We start from the raw sequence: 15,017 nt of genomic DNA, 5'->3' as shown, positions 1-15,017 counted from the left end.
AGTCAGCCTCAGAGTAAAAGGCACGGGGGTGTGAGTGATCCTGGGCCCAGCTGGAGTGATGCCACCCCCAGGCCCTCGGTCCTGCAGTCTCTTCCAAATTACACCAACCGTTAGCCCTGGGCTTGGACACTGCTGCTTGAGAGCCTGCCTCCTACTCACGAATGCCCTCCAGGACAAGGCGCAGGCCGGCAGCCAGACTCCACCACCGTGCTCTGGGGTCTGCAAGAGGAGTCCCAGGTAAGACCTCCCCCACCTCACCTACACACCTTTGGACACCCTCTTCAGGAGCCCTGCCATGAGAAGGAAGGGAGGGTAGTTCTGGCCACACTTCCTGAGACCTAAGAGGTGAGTAGGCATCTCTGTGTCTACGATGAGCTCTGTGAAAGCTTTGGGGCCTATGGGGCCGGATCCTTAGCATTTTAAAATTTTATTATGACTGCGTTTGTTTAAATATATATATATATTTATAGCTCTATGTGCCCACCGCCCCCCAGCTCCCTCCCCGGCCCCTAGTTTTTCCCCTTGGCTTTCTGTCTGGTGGCCATGTAGGGCAGCACAGTCTGAGTGCTCTTGTCTGACACCGTTTGGGTGCTGCTGTTTCTTGTGACCCTTCGGGTCTGCTCGGGGGCCGAGGTGGGGCCTGAGCGGCGGCCAGTCAGTGGAGAGCGCCTCGGCTTGTAGGGAGCCGGGGAGGGCTTGAGGGGGCCCGCGTGGGCCTCTGTGTGGGGAGGCTCCGGGGACAGGCCCACCTCCTCCTCGCCGTCCCCCTCCTCGTCGTCACAGCACAGAGCATGGTAGAGCACTTTGTCGCTGAACCGCACCCTCTCCCGCGTGCCCGGGGTCCGCTGGGGCAGCTGGCCCTTCACAGGGCCAGCGCTGAAGGCCTCCTCGCTGGAGGAGTCCGGGGTCTCCACCCGGGGCCCGTTGGGGATGGGCATGCCGCCATTCATGAGCCGGTAGTCAGGGCCAGCCCCCGGCCGGGTCGACTCGGGGCCGTCCATGGAGTCTGAGGGGGTGGAGACGTCCAGGAAGGAGCAGAACTCCCAGCTATCCGAGAGGATGTCAGCTGTCATAAAGTCCAGGTGGCCCAGGTCAAAGGGGCCGCCCACGCCCGCCTTGTCGCTGCTGGAGGTGCTGCTCACGGTGGCTGTGGTCCAGTCATCTGGCTCCAGTTCGAAGTCGAAGTCCGAGGTTAGCTTATCGATCTGGCTCACCACCTGGCGGGGGAAGGGGAGAGGAGTGAGAGGGGCCAGGCAGCGGCCAGCATCACCTAGGTGTGAGTGTGCCCCGTCCCGCCCTACTACACCCCCCGGCTGATGACCCTACAGGACACGACTGGACTTGAGGTCACAGGTTTGTTTGCCCTGTTGAGGGCCCAAACTGGACCAGGGTGGACAGAGCTGGTTCTGGCCCTTCCCCTGGTTCCACTCCTCAGTGCCTTTCGGGGAAGGGGGATGCCTTCCAGCCCTGCACGCCATCCATTCACACGCCCCTCTGCCCCAAAGCCAGCTGCTGTTCTGGGGGGCAGCCCTGGTGCTCAGAGCTTGATCTTCCTTTGGTTGACAGGGGGCCATTTAAAAAGGGCTGAGAGACTCCAGCAAGGCCACTCAGTGGTAGGATGAGCAGCCCACCCACCCTTGGAGAGGAAATGATACATGGCAACTGCAAAGAAGACTCTGCCCAGGCTTTCTGAAGCATCCTGGACCAGCCCCTGCAGTGGGTCAGCAAGTGCCCCCCATGGGTCTCCACTACCCCGCCCCTACATAGCCCTGCAGCCTCCTCCTTCCTCCCCTTCCCTGCCTCTTGATGAGTGAAGATCAATCTTGGTTTGATGGGGAAGGGATAAAGTAAGCATTATTTGGTAAGCAATAAGAAAACCATCCATCCTGGGCCCAGAACTGCTGGTTAAGTGCCCTCAGGGGCTACAGAGGTCACTGCACCCACCTGCCCCGCATAAGGTGAAGCCCTGTTTCATGCAGGAGGCCCTGCCTCAGGACAACCCTTGCCTAGGCCACTGTCAGCACAGACAACGGCAATGAAGACAGTGAGGGAGAAAGGGAGACCCAGTCAGACACAGGGAGAGGACAGAGCAAGGGGAGGAGAGGAGATTCAGGCCAAAATCCAAACCAGTAGAACAACAACAACAAAAGCAAAGCAGAGGGACCAAGAGACCCATAGACAAAGACATAGGCAGTGAGTCATCAGGCCCAGGAGCTAGCTCCCAGCCCTCTCCAGTGCTCTTTCCCTGGGGTCAGAGAGGTCAGTTAATTCATTAACTAATGAAGTCCCTAATTCAACAAACATTTACTGAAGATGACTGCTGTCCAGGGATGTGCTAGGCGTTCAGCAAGGAGTGGGGGTGGTGAGTGCCTCAAAGTGCAAGTGGAAAGCAAGGGCAAAGATGATGGGTCAGGAGGAGTCTGGCTCAGTGAGACGTCTACTGCGTCAGGAGTCGGGAGCTCTGACGCTGGCAACGTGGTCAGTCGTTTTCCCTCTCTAGGTCTCAGTTTCTCAATTTGTAAACGGGGAGTTGGGTGACTAGTTTATCTCCAAGCTTCCTTCCATCTCTGAGATTCTAGGACTCTGTATTTAGAGGAGTGACTTGAGAAGCTGTTTTGGGGTGTCAATGCCTAGGGATGCCCACTTCCCACAGCCCCAGACCAGGGGTGGAAGGAACACTCAGCTGAGGCCTATGGAAGAGCTGGGGGAGTCAAGACACCTGGGTTCCTGATTCAGCTTAGACATCAAATGTTCTGTGTGTCTTTGAGTAACTCACATAACCTCTCTGGACTTCAGCTTCACTCACCACCAAGTGGGTATGATAATCTCAGGCCTGCCAACCTCACCAGAGCTTCCTGAGGAACAATGAGAAGGCAGTAAAAGGGCTTCGTGGGGGCACTGGTGATAAAAGTGACATCATCTCCCATCTCTGAGCACCTACTATGTGTCAGGCTTTCCACCCACGAGATCATCATCTCCTGAGTTTATGGATGATGGGCCAGAGGCACCAGTCACCGGGGCCCTGAGATTCCCGCCTCCGCCGGCCCTGCAACACTGCACACGGCTGAGGTGCTGCCATGATTTCTGGGCTTGGACAGGCAATGGGGATAGGGCTCTACCCTCCAGTCTGACCACCCCAGTACCCCACCCTAGAATGACTCCCCCACTTCAGAGAAGCTCGCATCCCCCTGAAACCCTTGCTTAACCCAAGCCCCTCCTGAGAGCTGGTGGGAGCCCTGGCCTAGAGTAGGGGCTCTCAAACCCGGGTGCGCATCAACTCCCCAGAGTCTCCGATTCAGTAGGTCCCAGTGGGGCTCAAGAGGTGCATGTCTAACAAGCTTCCAGGTGATGCTGCTGCTGCCGCTGTTGGTGCAGGAACAGACTTTGAGGACCACTGGCCTAGGGGACAGGGGATTTAAGCCGGTGAAAAATAGCACCCCAGGGCATTGGCACCCTGGGGAGAGGCCCTGTGCTCCTGGGACAGCCACAAGCTCTAATTAGACTCCGCTGATCAAGCAAAGCTGCCGAGAGTCTGCTGCTGTCTGAGGGTGGGAGGATGATGGTAGGAATCTGGAGTTAAATGACTCAGCTGTGAACTCACAGCGTTGCCTGTGGCCAGGCCAGGCCCCGAAGCTGGGCTCCTAATCCCCTGTGAGGAAGATGCAGGGTCCACAGAGCAGGAGCCCTAGAGCCTCAGGCCTGGACACTCTTCCCGCCCAAGAAGCCCTTGCCGGCCACCTGCTCAGGAGGCCTTCACGTTCGGGCCCTTCCCCTTTTCCATTAGAATGCCCCTCTCTGTTTCCATCCTGGGAGAGTGGAGGGAAGGAAGGGAGGGAGGTCTGGGCTCAAGTCCCAAGTCTGCCCCATCTTGGCTAAGAGGCTTGAGAGGCAGGTGATTTCCCTCTCCATGTCTCATTTCCTCCCCTGTAAAATAGGAGGACACACCTCTACTCGCCAGATGTTGGGGATTCAATAGATAGGAATGTGCTTTAAACTGCAGAGTCTGCACAGCCAAGCACTTAAGAACCTGGGCTCTGCAACCGGGCCTGGGGACCCAGATTGTAGGCAGGGCCGGGGTCAGTTCACAAAACCTGCTGCACGTCCCTGGTGCCTCATTTCATGGGGCCAGTTAGGAGGGCGGGAATAGGGCAGGCCCCAGGCTACCTACCTCCCTGCTTTGGCTGTCTTGAAATCTATGATTTCTCTCTGAGATTTAATAATCATTTTGCCTACATGTAATTTGGGATTGTCTTGGAGTGCAGGGAAATAATTATATACACAAAAGGAAAGAGAGGGGGAGAGAGAGAATGGAACCACAGAAATCACAGAACCATAGAACCTTGAAGCCAGGAGGGACTGGAGACACCGCTGAGACCACCCTTCTCCTTGTGCTTGCTGACGGGGACAAGGAGCTGAGCTGAGACTGGAAGTCAGGGGTTAAGAACGGGAATCACCTGCTCTACAGGGAGCAAGAGTGAACACTAGAGAGGAGGGGCAGGGCTAAGGGCTGGGACAAAACCTGCTGGGGGCCCCAGGCCCTGTCCCAAGGGTGTCTACAACCTCCGTCCTGGTCACAGCCTCAGCTGCCCCCCTTGAACACTGCACCCATCCAGTCTCCCCACTGACAGCAGCTTCCTGACCAGCTCCTGCTGCATCCAGGGAACTTCCTAATCAGCCAGCAGGAACACATCCCCTCTCTGCTTCCAGCACTTCACGGCTCCCCAAACTCCTGAGCCTCCCAAACACAACCACACAGCAAATCTGGTCACAGGTCCTGTTCTCTCCAGCAAGCAGCCTCCTCCCTGCCAGGCCTGCCCCCTCACCTGCCCAATTCACTCCACCGAGCTCACTTGTGCCTCTGGGCCTCACCTGGAATGTCTCCTTTCTTTCCCACTCATTCCCTCTCACTTCCATAAGGAAGTCTTCCCTGACCCCCAGTTGAGGACAGGTTCCCTGTGAAAGGCTCTGAAAGTACCCTGCACCTCTCCTTATTTTCCAATAGTTATCACTGCTACCATTTTGTGTGCAGATGTTATAAGGTGGTTGATGTCTCTCTCCTCACTAGACAGGAAGCCCCATGAAGGGCAGGACTGGATCTGTCTTGCCCACCATTGCATCCCCAGCTTGGCACAGGGATTGGCACATTCTTTACAAATATAGCTTTTGAATGAGTGGATGAGTTGAGACAGCGGGCTTAATAAAACCACTTGGGGCTTCTTTTTCGAGAAAAAGTTCCACGGGCCTGGACACCCCAACACTGCCCGCCCTAGCCTGCCCTCCAGCTGTGGGTGAGACCTCTCTCCAAAGAAAGCACGTCTGTGTTCCCTAAGGCCCCAGGACTGAGGACCCGGGAGCCCCAGAACCTGTTTATCTCCTCCCCCTTCACCTCTGGCCCCTTCAACTCCCTTGACAAGCTGCTACCTCCTTCCCTCCCTCCCAGCTCCCCGGGCAGCTGGTTACATAACTGGGGATTCTGCATTATTTATGACCACTGATTATTTTTTAATTCTTGATTACGTTATTCATTGTCTTCCTGGAGGGCTGCGGAGTTGGGGAAGGGGTGCGAGTTGACCGTGATTCATGATTTTCATCCTGCAAGTTGGCATAATTGGCCGGGGAGCTTCTTGAATCTGTCTGGAGGAGGAGAACGCAAAGGGAAAAGGGAGGAAAGGAAGGCGAGAAAAAAAAAATAATAGGAAAAAATCCGCACAATTCTTGCTGAGCTGCGGGTGATGGAGCTGACCCACTTTGGCACAGCTCTGTGGTCCCCAGCCTCTCCTGCTCCAGCTGCTTCCTGGCTGGGCCACATTTATCTCATGCCTGAATGGCCCTTGGCTTTCCTTGCCACCTCATATGCAGCGCCTTGCTGAGGTGACCGCACAATCACCACTGGGCCTGCTCCCCATGAAAATTGGGTGGGGGGATCCTCCACCACCACGCCTGGCTGTGAAATGTTTGTGCCCACCCCTCCATCCTCCTGAGGTGTTCGGACCTAGGTGGGCAACTGTGCCCTTAAGTCATGTCCTACCCAAGAGTCAGTGATGATGTGAGAGACACTGGCGATCAACACGAGAGACAGTTTTGAGCCTCCATGCAGAGTGATATCTTGGGGAGGGGGCAACCAAGGAGGAAGAGGCCAAGTAACCTGCTGAAGGTAAGTTCAACATCCAAGAGGCCAAAGGCAAGCCCCTTATCCCTGGCCTTGGGGGCTCCCAGTTGATAGGAAACAGGGAGAGCAGTGGGGAGGCAGACTCCCACCCCGAAACACAACCAGCAGATTCCTGGAGAGCATGTGGGATTCTCGCTGAGGACAAAATCCAAATTCCATACCGTGGCCTGCAAGGGCTCTGTGTAATCTGACTCCCTGCTCCCTCTTTGACTTCCTGCTTTTCTCCTCCTAGTTCACTCCACTTCAGCTGCACTGGCTTCCTTGCTGATCCTGAACACGCCGAGCCCATTTCTTCCCCAGGATCTTTGCACAGGCTGTTTCCACTGCCAGGAAGGCTCATCCCCTAAATACCACCCTCACTTCCTTTGGTTCTCTGTTCAAAAGCCATCTTATTGGAAACCCCCTTCATATCCCCATGTCACTGTCACTCTCTATTCCCTTTCCTTGCTGCAAGAGGATGGGACTGCCTACTGCAGGAGGTACTAAATGGTGCCAGCCAGGAGGTCAGGGTCCTGGCTTTGACCTCCCTGATGATGGCTAAGAAGCTGATGTGACTCCAAAAGAACAAAGCCATACACGGAGTGAGGAGCTGGCCAGTGCTAGAATATTTCATTAATAATATCTAACAGATATGGAATGAGTTTTGTGCCCATCACTGTGCTAAGTACTTTATATATAATATCACATTTAATTCTCACAACAACCCTGGGGCTGGGGGGTGGGGTGGGGAGTGTAAAATTTGTTATCCTCATTTACATGGGAAAACAGAAGTACAGAAAGGTAAAGAAAATTTCCCAAGTTCACACAGCTAGGTAGGGGGCAGATCTTGGATTTGAACCAGAGACATCTGGCTGTGGAGCCCATGCTCTTAGCCCGTAGGCTGTGCTGTGTCTCCAAATTAAGATCCACAGAAATCTGAGGAGCTTAGAGAGCCTGCTGGGATTGGCCTGGCATTCTGGAGTATTGGGGAACCTAGGAGAGATGAGGGCTAATTAATGATTGACCGTCATATCCCTCTGCAGCACAATTTTAGCTTTCAAAGCATTTACATTCCTCACCTCGCTTAGTCCATTAAACTACTTTTCCCATTCATGGGACAGAACTTGTTCCTCATCGCCTGGGAGGCCAATGGCAGAGCTACAGCAGGGGTTTGGAAGGGGAGGGGAGGTATGGGACAGGAAACTCCAAATCCTCTAGGGGTGTGAGTAGGTGTTGGCCCCCGTACCGCATGCCAAACCCTGATGAAACCCTAAGATCACACTGAGGTGAGAATGATCATCATCCCCATCTCAGAGATGAGCACACTGAGGCTCAGGGGCCTGGGAAGGGAGTGCACTGGTGTCCCTCGTCTTTCTACGAACTTGAGGCTGTGTGCTCAAGAGGGTGAGGAGAGTCTGCCATGATCAGTGGTGTCTGGGGCTGGGGAAGGGAGGAGCAGAGAGAGGAGAATGACAGAAGGGGACACAGCTAAGCCCTTCCTCTCTGCTGGCCTTGCTCCTTCATCAAGCATCCTGTGCTACTCCCCAGCAGTCTTGCATGTGAATCTTGTCTTCACATCCAAGTGCTCTGCCCCCCTGGCATGAGAACCCCATTGGTGAGCCCTGAGCTGGTACTGCCCGGGGAGTGGGGTGTGATGAGGGAAAAGTGTCTGCCACCCTCTCGACCTTGGGCCCATCCACACCCCCAAGGGAAAATGCCATACTAAGCTACTGAGAAGGAGCGCCTGACAGATCCAGCTTTACGGCCCCTGTGGAGGACCAAGATCGCAGGTTCCAGGGAGCAGGGGGACTGAAACCCTTTACTCCAAACCAGAGCTTGGCGCCCCCCACTCAGTAACCGCATTCCTGACAAATCCCATCCAACAGGAAGTCAGTTATGGCATCTATTCTTCTGTCTGGGCTTCCCAGAGCCTCACCTGCCTTCTACAACACTTCCTCTGCCCATCACCCCATGTCCAGACCCTGCCTGGGGGATGGGGGAGCTCTGAGGCCTGGTGCCCCCTCCCAGCTGGGTGCCATTGGCAGCGGGCAGGCAGTGGCATACGGGGTAGACTCTGGTTGCCGTAGCAACCTGCCAAAGTCTTGGGTGGAGGCACATGGCCTACAGGGTGTGTGGGGGGAGGGGACTCATCTCTCCCTGTCCTAGCTCAGGTCTCTAGGCTGCAAATCCTGGGAATCTGAAGCTCTGCTGTTCGAGACATGGGAGTAGGTGAGTGTGTGTGCTGGGAAGGGACATGTAAAAGATCTGCAAATGAATCCTAGCACTTCTGAGCTCCCTGCCTCACTCCTAAAGGGTGCTCCTCAGAGCATCACAGCATGAGCATAAGGTATCACCTCTAGAAGACCCCTGTCAAAATGCAAAGATATCAATTAGCCCACCTGCTGAATCCCCAGAGTAGGCAGCAGGAACCTGAGTTCTAGGCTTAGTTCTGCCACTGGTAGGCTGTGTGATCTTGGACAAGCCCCTATCCCTCTCTGGCCTCATTTTCTTCAACAGCAAACAAACAGGGATGGTCTGGATGACCTGTGAGATGCCTTCAAGCTCTGGATGGCTATTCAGGGAGGGGTGGCAGGTGCCTGGAAGATGCTCAGTTGGGAGTAGGCTCTGAGCTTATTGAAGCTGCCTCCCAGGCTTAGAGTCAATCCTGGCTCTTTCTGGGCAGGCTTGCTGGGGCATAGGTCCCATGCCCCTGCCCGAGACTGAGACTCTGGACAGTTCCCATGGTCCTGATAGAACCACAGAGCATCTGAAATAAGATGGGGGTGGGGAGAGTCAAAGAGGGGACTGTAGTCCTCTGGACCAATGAGGTTGGGAGAGGAGGGATTGCTCAGGGGCATCTGGCCTTTGACCTCCAAGCTGTACTCTCAAAGATGTTCAGTCCAGACCATGGCCAGCCCAGTCCATGGGAAGAAGCACCACACTTCTCTCTACCTGCAGCAATAGCCATTCCCACCTCCTGAGAAAGGACTTCCTAGTACGCTCCTCCATGAGGCTGCCTCTGGGCAGAGGGGCTGCCCTGCCCAACCCCTGCTTCTGTCCCAGCATTTCCACAACCCCCTCTACTCCAAACATGACTCCCTTCCAAAACCCTCTGCTCCTTGGCTCTCAGGCCAGGCTAGAATGCCACTTTCCCAGTCAGGATTTGGTCCACCATCACCCCCTCTCCCCAGCCTTCCTAGCGCCCCCATCTTCCCCACACAGCTGGCTGGGGAGAGCTCAAGCCCATAACTCCAGTTCAATCACTCTTCTTGCCATCTCTGCAGGGACCCTGGTTACAAGGAGTTGAAATTTGGCTAAAGCCCACCTGGCTGGCGTAATGGCACCCAGCAGGCAAATTTAGGCCAGCGGCTCAGAACGCTGGTCATGCATTTTGGGCTCGAACACAGCCCAGGGGGCAGGGCTGAGGACATGTGTACCTCATTACCCTGGTGATGTGGGAAGCAGTAATTAAACCAGGCTCCGCTTAGAGAGACAGAGAGGGACACATATCCCAGGATCTCTCGCTGACTTTTCAGCCTTGGCAAAAAACATTCAGAACTGTGGGACGGGGATGCATCCCTTCAGAGGAGATTCCTGCCCCTGCCAATGTACTGATACCCACTAGCAGTCCCCTAGACCCATTCCCATGTCAGGGCAGGGAAGACATAGCTGGCTTTAATTTTTCCAGGATCAAGGGTTCTAAGTATCTGTGTGATCTCTGGGGAATGCTCTGAGCTGGGCCTTGAGCAGCAGGGACTGCCTCAGTAGAGCCATCCACACTCTCCCAGGGCCCCTTATAAGCCAGTCAGAGTCTGGGAGGCAGATGGTGGGGTCAAAGGTCAGCTTGGGTCCCAGAAGAATGTCTTCCACTAAGAGGATGGTGTGGGATTCAGTCCTTACTGGCCACCTTGCAGCTCTGAACCATGGGCCCACAACATGCTGCCCAAGCAGTCTCAGGATCACTGAGGCCCCTCCAGCCCTGGGGTACAGTGAGATCTTCAGCGAAGCAGATTTGAGGAAAGAAGAACAAGGAGAAGGAAGTACCCAGCAGAGTGACCCAGGTGCGCACAGCTTTGAGCGCACACACACACACACACACACTTAAACACATACGTGTGAGTACGTTTCCTGGGCCAGGCCCAGGAAAACCGGTCTAGGGGCTGCCTGGCCCCTTACTTACCTCCCTTAGCTCCTTGGCCACCTCCTTGAGCTCTCGCAGTATGTCCTCCAGCTGCCCAATGACCATCTTCATGCGCTGTCGAATCCGCTCCCGCTCGCCACCACTGCTGGGGTCGTCACTGGGCTGCCCGAGGTCCGGGGTGCCCCGAATGTTCATCCTTTACCACGTGGCCGCAGGCCTGCCCATACTCCCCCCAGCCGGGCACACACTGCGTCTGCCTCCACGGAGCCCCCCTCAGCCGGGCAGAGCTCCACATCTTAACGGCCCCCTAGCCCACCCTGGCCCTGGGTGGCCCTCACCCAGCCCCTGCCCCCTGCCCCCCCGCCTCCTCTACCTCTGGGTGGGGAATGGGACACCCAGAGGGAGACAGAGTCTGACCAAGGGGGTCAAGGTGAGGACACAGGAGAGCAGGGGGAGGGGCCTTGGGTCTCAGGAGTGGCCTCTAGGACTTGTGCCTCTGGGTATGCTGAGCTGGACACAGAGGCAGGGGGATGACTCTGCAGGGACTAAGGGTAAGAGATGCCCTTGGGATGGGCGGAAGGCAGCAGTAATCCCCTCACAACTCCTAGGAAATTGCAAAGGCAGAGGTCTCGAGATGCAACTGACACCTGCAGAGGGATGGTGGCTGGGGTCTTCCAGATGTGAAGGGGGCTCCAGATGTGGGTGGCTCTGGGAAGGGAGCTGGATTGGAGGAGGGCAGCCCCCTGCAGAGAGAGCGAGCCTGGCGTCAGCCCTCCCAGGTTGCAGCACCCGCCGGCAATGCTGCTGCCTTCCTCCTCACCCCAGCCTGCACCTTTCCTCGCTGGGGATTTGGTTTTATTTATTTATTTTTTTGTAGGGAGGGATGATGGAGGCAGATGCGCTATAGCACAGCCCCTCCCCTAAAGGGAAAACAGAAGCCCCTGCTTTAGAAGCTGAAGTCCTCAGCCTGCGATGGGGCACCCTGCCCTGGCTCTCCCCAACGCCCCCCCACCCCAGTCAGGCCTGGCCCCGCTGGTTCACTGGAGGGCCTCTCCAGACATCCATCCTCCCTCCTAGTGCCCCCGGGGTGCCCTCGTTCCCGGCTGGACCTTCCCTTCCCCTGCCCCGCCTTCCGTGAGAACCCCCGCTCCGCTCCCGCACTCACCAAGGGGGGGAGTGGGGGCACCGGCCTTCCTTCCGCGCAGCGTCGGGGGCCAAGTCCCAAGGCGAGGTTGGGGGGCCCCCAAGGCTCCCTAGGGCGGGCTTCTCTCTCTGGACCCTTCAGCCCTTGGCCTCAAGGAGGTCCTCAGAGCCGCCACTGGAGACATCTGGACGGTGGGAGGGGGCGGGGCCTCCACGCTCCAAAGAAGAGGCCAGGAAAAATCTCTCCCAACCCCCGCCGGGCTCTGGTGGGGAATGAGCAACGGTCCGGCGGGTCCGGGGCTCTGAGGCCACAGGTGAACCGGGCACAGGGCGACCGAGGCGACGCCGGTCCGGTCCCAGCACGCAAGCCAAAGTCTGAGGGATCGGAGGGCGCTGGGATCCCTTCAGCCCACGCCGGGCATTCCCGGGGCTCGGCACCGTCCTGAATTCGCTCTGTCCAGTCCAGATCGGCCGGCTCCGGGCTCCGCCGGGGTCTGCCCTGCCCTGCCCGGAGTGGCACCCGTGGGCGCCCGGGGCGTGCTCAGCCCGGACCCCGAATGACCGCGCTCCGGCACCTGCGGCGTCCGGAGCGGCCGCGAGGGTCTGCTCAGCTAGCCCCGGGGTCCTCCGGGGGCGACAACGCTCCCGCGGCTCAGTCCACGGTCGGAAAGGTCCGGAATCGCCGGGCCCCGGGGGGAGGGGCGGTGTTGGCCGCGGGGACCAGGTCCCCGCCGGGCCGGGCCGAGGGAGCGCGGGGCAGGGGGCCCGGCCGGGCTGGGTCTGGCGGCCGGGCGCGGGCGGGAGCGGCGCCGGGCGGAGGAGAGGAAGCGAGAAGAGCAAGAGGAGGAGGCGAGGCGAGGAGAGACGAGGGGAGGGAGCGCGCGGCGGGCCCGGCGGGCCGGGGCGCACGGGGCTCGCAGCCTCCGCTCCGCTCCGCCGCCTCCCGCCCGCTGGCCCTCGGCTCGCAGCCTGGCCAGCCCCCGGGCGCCCGGTTGTGCCGGTGGGGCCACCGGGCGCCGGGTCGGGCTGGGCCTCCCTCGGCCGCCTCGCCCCGCCCTGCCCCGCCGGGCTCCGCGGGCCTGGGCCCGCTTCCCGAGCGTCGCGCCGCCCGCGCCCCGGCCGCCCCCGGCCCGCCCCGCCGCCCCCCGCCGGACTGGCCGCCCGGGCGGGCGCTGGCTCCCTCAAAGGCCGCTCGGCTTGCTCGGCTCCTCTCGCCTCGGCGCTGTCAGGGAAGGGGCCGGCCCCGCGCGCCGGGAGGGAGCTTTTAAAGCGACACACACGCCTCCCAGCGCCGAGCACCGAGCGCGCGAGCCGGGGGGTCTCGCCACCCCGGGGACTGGGAAACGTCCAGCGCTTGCGGGGCTGGAGGCGGGCTCACCCGGGCGCACTCCTGTTGACCTCGGGGCGCGGAGGGGCAGCGGGTTAGGGGCTTACTCAGTTCCTTCCTACCTTTCCAAAAGCCCCTTCCCCCACTGCGGTGCGCCCCGGGCTTCCCTTTTGGCTAAATTTCCCGCATCCAGGCCATCCCCCTTCCCCCATCATACCTCAAACTACTCCCAGACGTTGCCTTAAGTCAGATTCATTAAGAAAATAGAATACTGACAACCTTTACTGAGCAACTACTGTGTGCCAGGCTCTGGGCTGGATGGGGCTGGAGTTGGAGATTCTGCAGATGACAGGAATGCATTAGACACAGGTCACTTTGTTCAGTTATTCATCCATTTACTCAACATTTATTCAGCACCTTCCGTGTACCAGACCCCACGCTAGACTCTGGCATCTCAAGAAGGAAAAGCAACACTTCAGGAAGCTCACAGCTTGTGAGGACACTCCTGAGTAAACTCAGGGGCGGTAAATGCAGGGCAAAGGCAAGTTCCAGAAGCAATGGTAGGGGAGGGGGAGGGTGGGAGCAACCCAGGCCAGGGGCTGGCAAGCTCTTCTTGAGACAAGCCCTGAGCTGAATCTCAAAGGAGAAGTAGGAGTTACCCAGGTGACTGTCAGTGTGGGGGAAGTGTCGGTGAGCATTCCAGGCAGGGAGGAGGGTGAGAGCAGAGGCTCAGAAGCAGAAGTGAGGGGGGGCGGGAGGTTGAACCAACTGTGGCCTTTTAGAGATAACCATTTTGACAGCTCTGTGGAAAGTGGATTTGAGGAAGACCAGATCCTGAGAGACCCAGAGGCCATGGTTAGAAGCTTGGATTTTATCCTGAGGTAGAGGGAAGCTATGGTGTTAGGGAGGAACCCGGTCCTGCTCACCTCTCAGGAGATCCCTCTGGGGCTTTGAGGATAATGGATCTGGGGGCAAGGACACTGGCAGGAGACCAGTTAGGAGGCTATTACAAGAATCAAGCTGAGAGAGGAGGGGCCTGCATGGCAGTAGGGATGGAGAGGAGGCAATGTTTTGAGAAATAATTTAGCAAAACATGGGAGGACTTGGAGACTGGTTGAACTTGGAGAGGGAGTGGGAGTCCAGGATGCCTCTGCTTATAGCTTGAGAGACTAGGTAGATGGTTGTGCTACCCACTGACTTAGAAGAACAGGTCTGGGGTGACGATGAGGCATCTAATTTGGGACAGGTGGAGATATTCTGAAGATAGTTGAGTATACGATCTATGCCTGGGCTTGAGAGTATTTTTTTTTTTTTAATCATCATTAGAGGGGGCTGAAATTAACCAGGAAGGCTGTGTAGACCAGTACAAAAGCAGTAGGTCAGGCTGGAGCCTTGGAAAATAGTCCCTGAGAAAGATGGAGCTGGAGTGGTCAGGGAAGTAGAAGAACCAGGAGAGTGGGCATCATGCAGACTCAGGAGGAGAGGATTTGGAGGAAGCAAGTGCTCCACAGTGTCAAAGGCTGCAGAGAGCAGCTGTGAGAGAAGGAATGGAAAGTATCTATTGTCCTGGTATTAGGAAGCCAGTGGTGGTGTGGCAGGGGCAGGGTTTTTTGTTTTTTGTTTTTTTTGGTTTTGGGGTTTTTTTTGGTGGGGAGAAGGTGGGAGGAGGCAGGTTGTTGGGCACTGAGAGCTGAGTGGTTGGTGAGAAATAGGAAGTAGTGAGTATAGGTGACATTGTCAAAAGTTCAGATGACAAGGGAGTAAAGATCTTGAACTAGAGGCAGATGAAAGGTCAAGGGAGGTGGGGCTGGATGGTGGTTTGAGGCTGACCCACAGGGGGCCTGAATTTCAGGGATAGTGATGTGTCATGGATACTAACGGTTTCACTTGTTCTCCTAGTTCTCTCAGAGGTGTGTTCACAGGGGTCCTCTGGAGGCACTGGGTCCTCCAGAAGCTGTGAAGTTATGCATTCAGCTGTCTGGGGTGGGGGAGATGTTCTCCTGGGAAGGTGGATCCAGAGGGCCCACAAATCACTTTGTTTAAAATTTGTGGTAAAATACATATTACAAAAAATTTACCATCTTAATGATTTTTAAGTGTACAGTTCAGTAGCATTAAGTGCATTCATGTTGTTAGGCAACCATCACCACCATCCATCTCCAGAACTCTTTTCATCTTGCAAAACTGAAATTCTGTACCCATTAAACATTAACTCTCCATCCCCCTCCCCCCGCCCCCTGGCAACTAGTACCATTCTA

General features: G+C 57.0%; 1 protein-coding gene across 3 annotated transcripts; it reads right to left on the bottom strand.

The window, feature by feature from the left end:
• Nucleotides 1-475: 475 nt before the first annotated feature.
• On the bottom strand, nucleotides 476-12,174 carry INSYN1 (inhibitory synaptic factor 1). Of its 3 annotated transcripts, XM_061181943.1 has the most exons (3): nucleotides 11,455-12,174; nucleotides 10,329-10,451; nucleotides 476-1,217 (listed from the first exon to the last, which is right to left on the bottom strand). In XM_061181943.1, the coding sequence occupies exons 2-3, from the start codon at nucleotides 10,398-10,400 to the stop codon at nucleotides 510-512; spliced, it is 780 nt and encodes a 259-aa protein (XP_061037926.1). In that variant the 5' UTR covers nucleotides 10,401-10,451; nucleotides 11,455-12,174; the 3' UTR covers nucleotides 476-509. The 3 variants fall into 3 exon arrangements, 2 of the variants coding, with proteins under 2 accessions (XP_061037926.1, XP_061037925.1); XM_061181942.1 differs by lacking the exon at nucleotides 11,455-12,174 and having other exon boundaries at nucleotides 10,329-10,582; XR_009699522.1 differs by lacking the exons at nucleotides 476-1,217; nucleotides 10,329-10,451 and adding an exon at nucleotides 10,588-11,032.
• Between the last annotated feature and the right edge of the window lie 2,843 nt (nucleotides 12,175-15,017).

This window comes from Eubalaena glacialis, chromosome 2, assembly GCF_028564815.1.
Source record: "Eubalaena glacialis isolate mEubGla1 chromosome 2, mEubGla1.1.hap2.+ XY, whole genome shotgun sequence".
Lineage (NCBI taxonomy): Eukaryota > Metazoa > Chordata > Mammalia > Artiodactyla > Balaenidae > Eubalaena > Eubalaena glacialis.
This window is presented reverse-complemented; position numbering and strand designations above follow the sequence as displayed.

Excerpts from the sequence above, each read along its gene's own strand:
- INSYN1 (XM_061181942.1), bottom strand. The coding sequence starts at position 10,484 with ATGAACATTCGGGGCACCCCGGACCTCGGGCAGCCCAGTGACGACCCC. Across the intron at positions 1,218-10,328 it reads TGGCCAAGGAGCTAAGGGAG|GTGGTGAGCCAGATCGATAA; the intron begins GTAAGTAAGGGG and ends TTCCCCCGCCAG.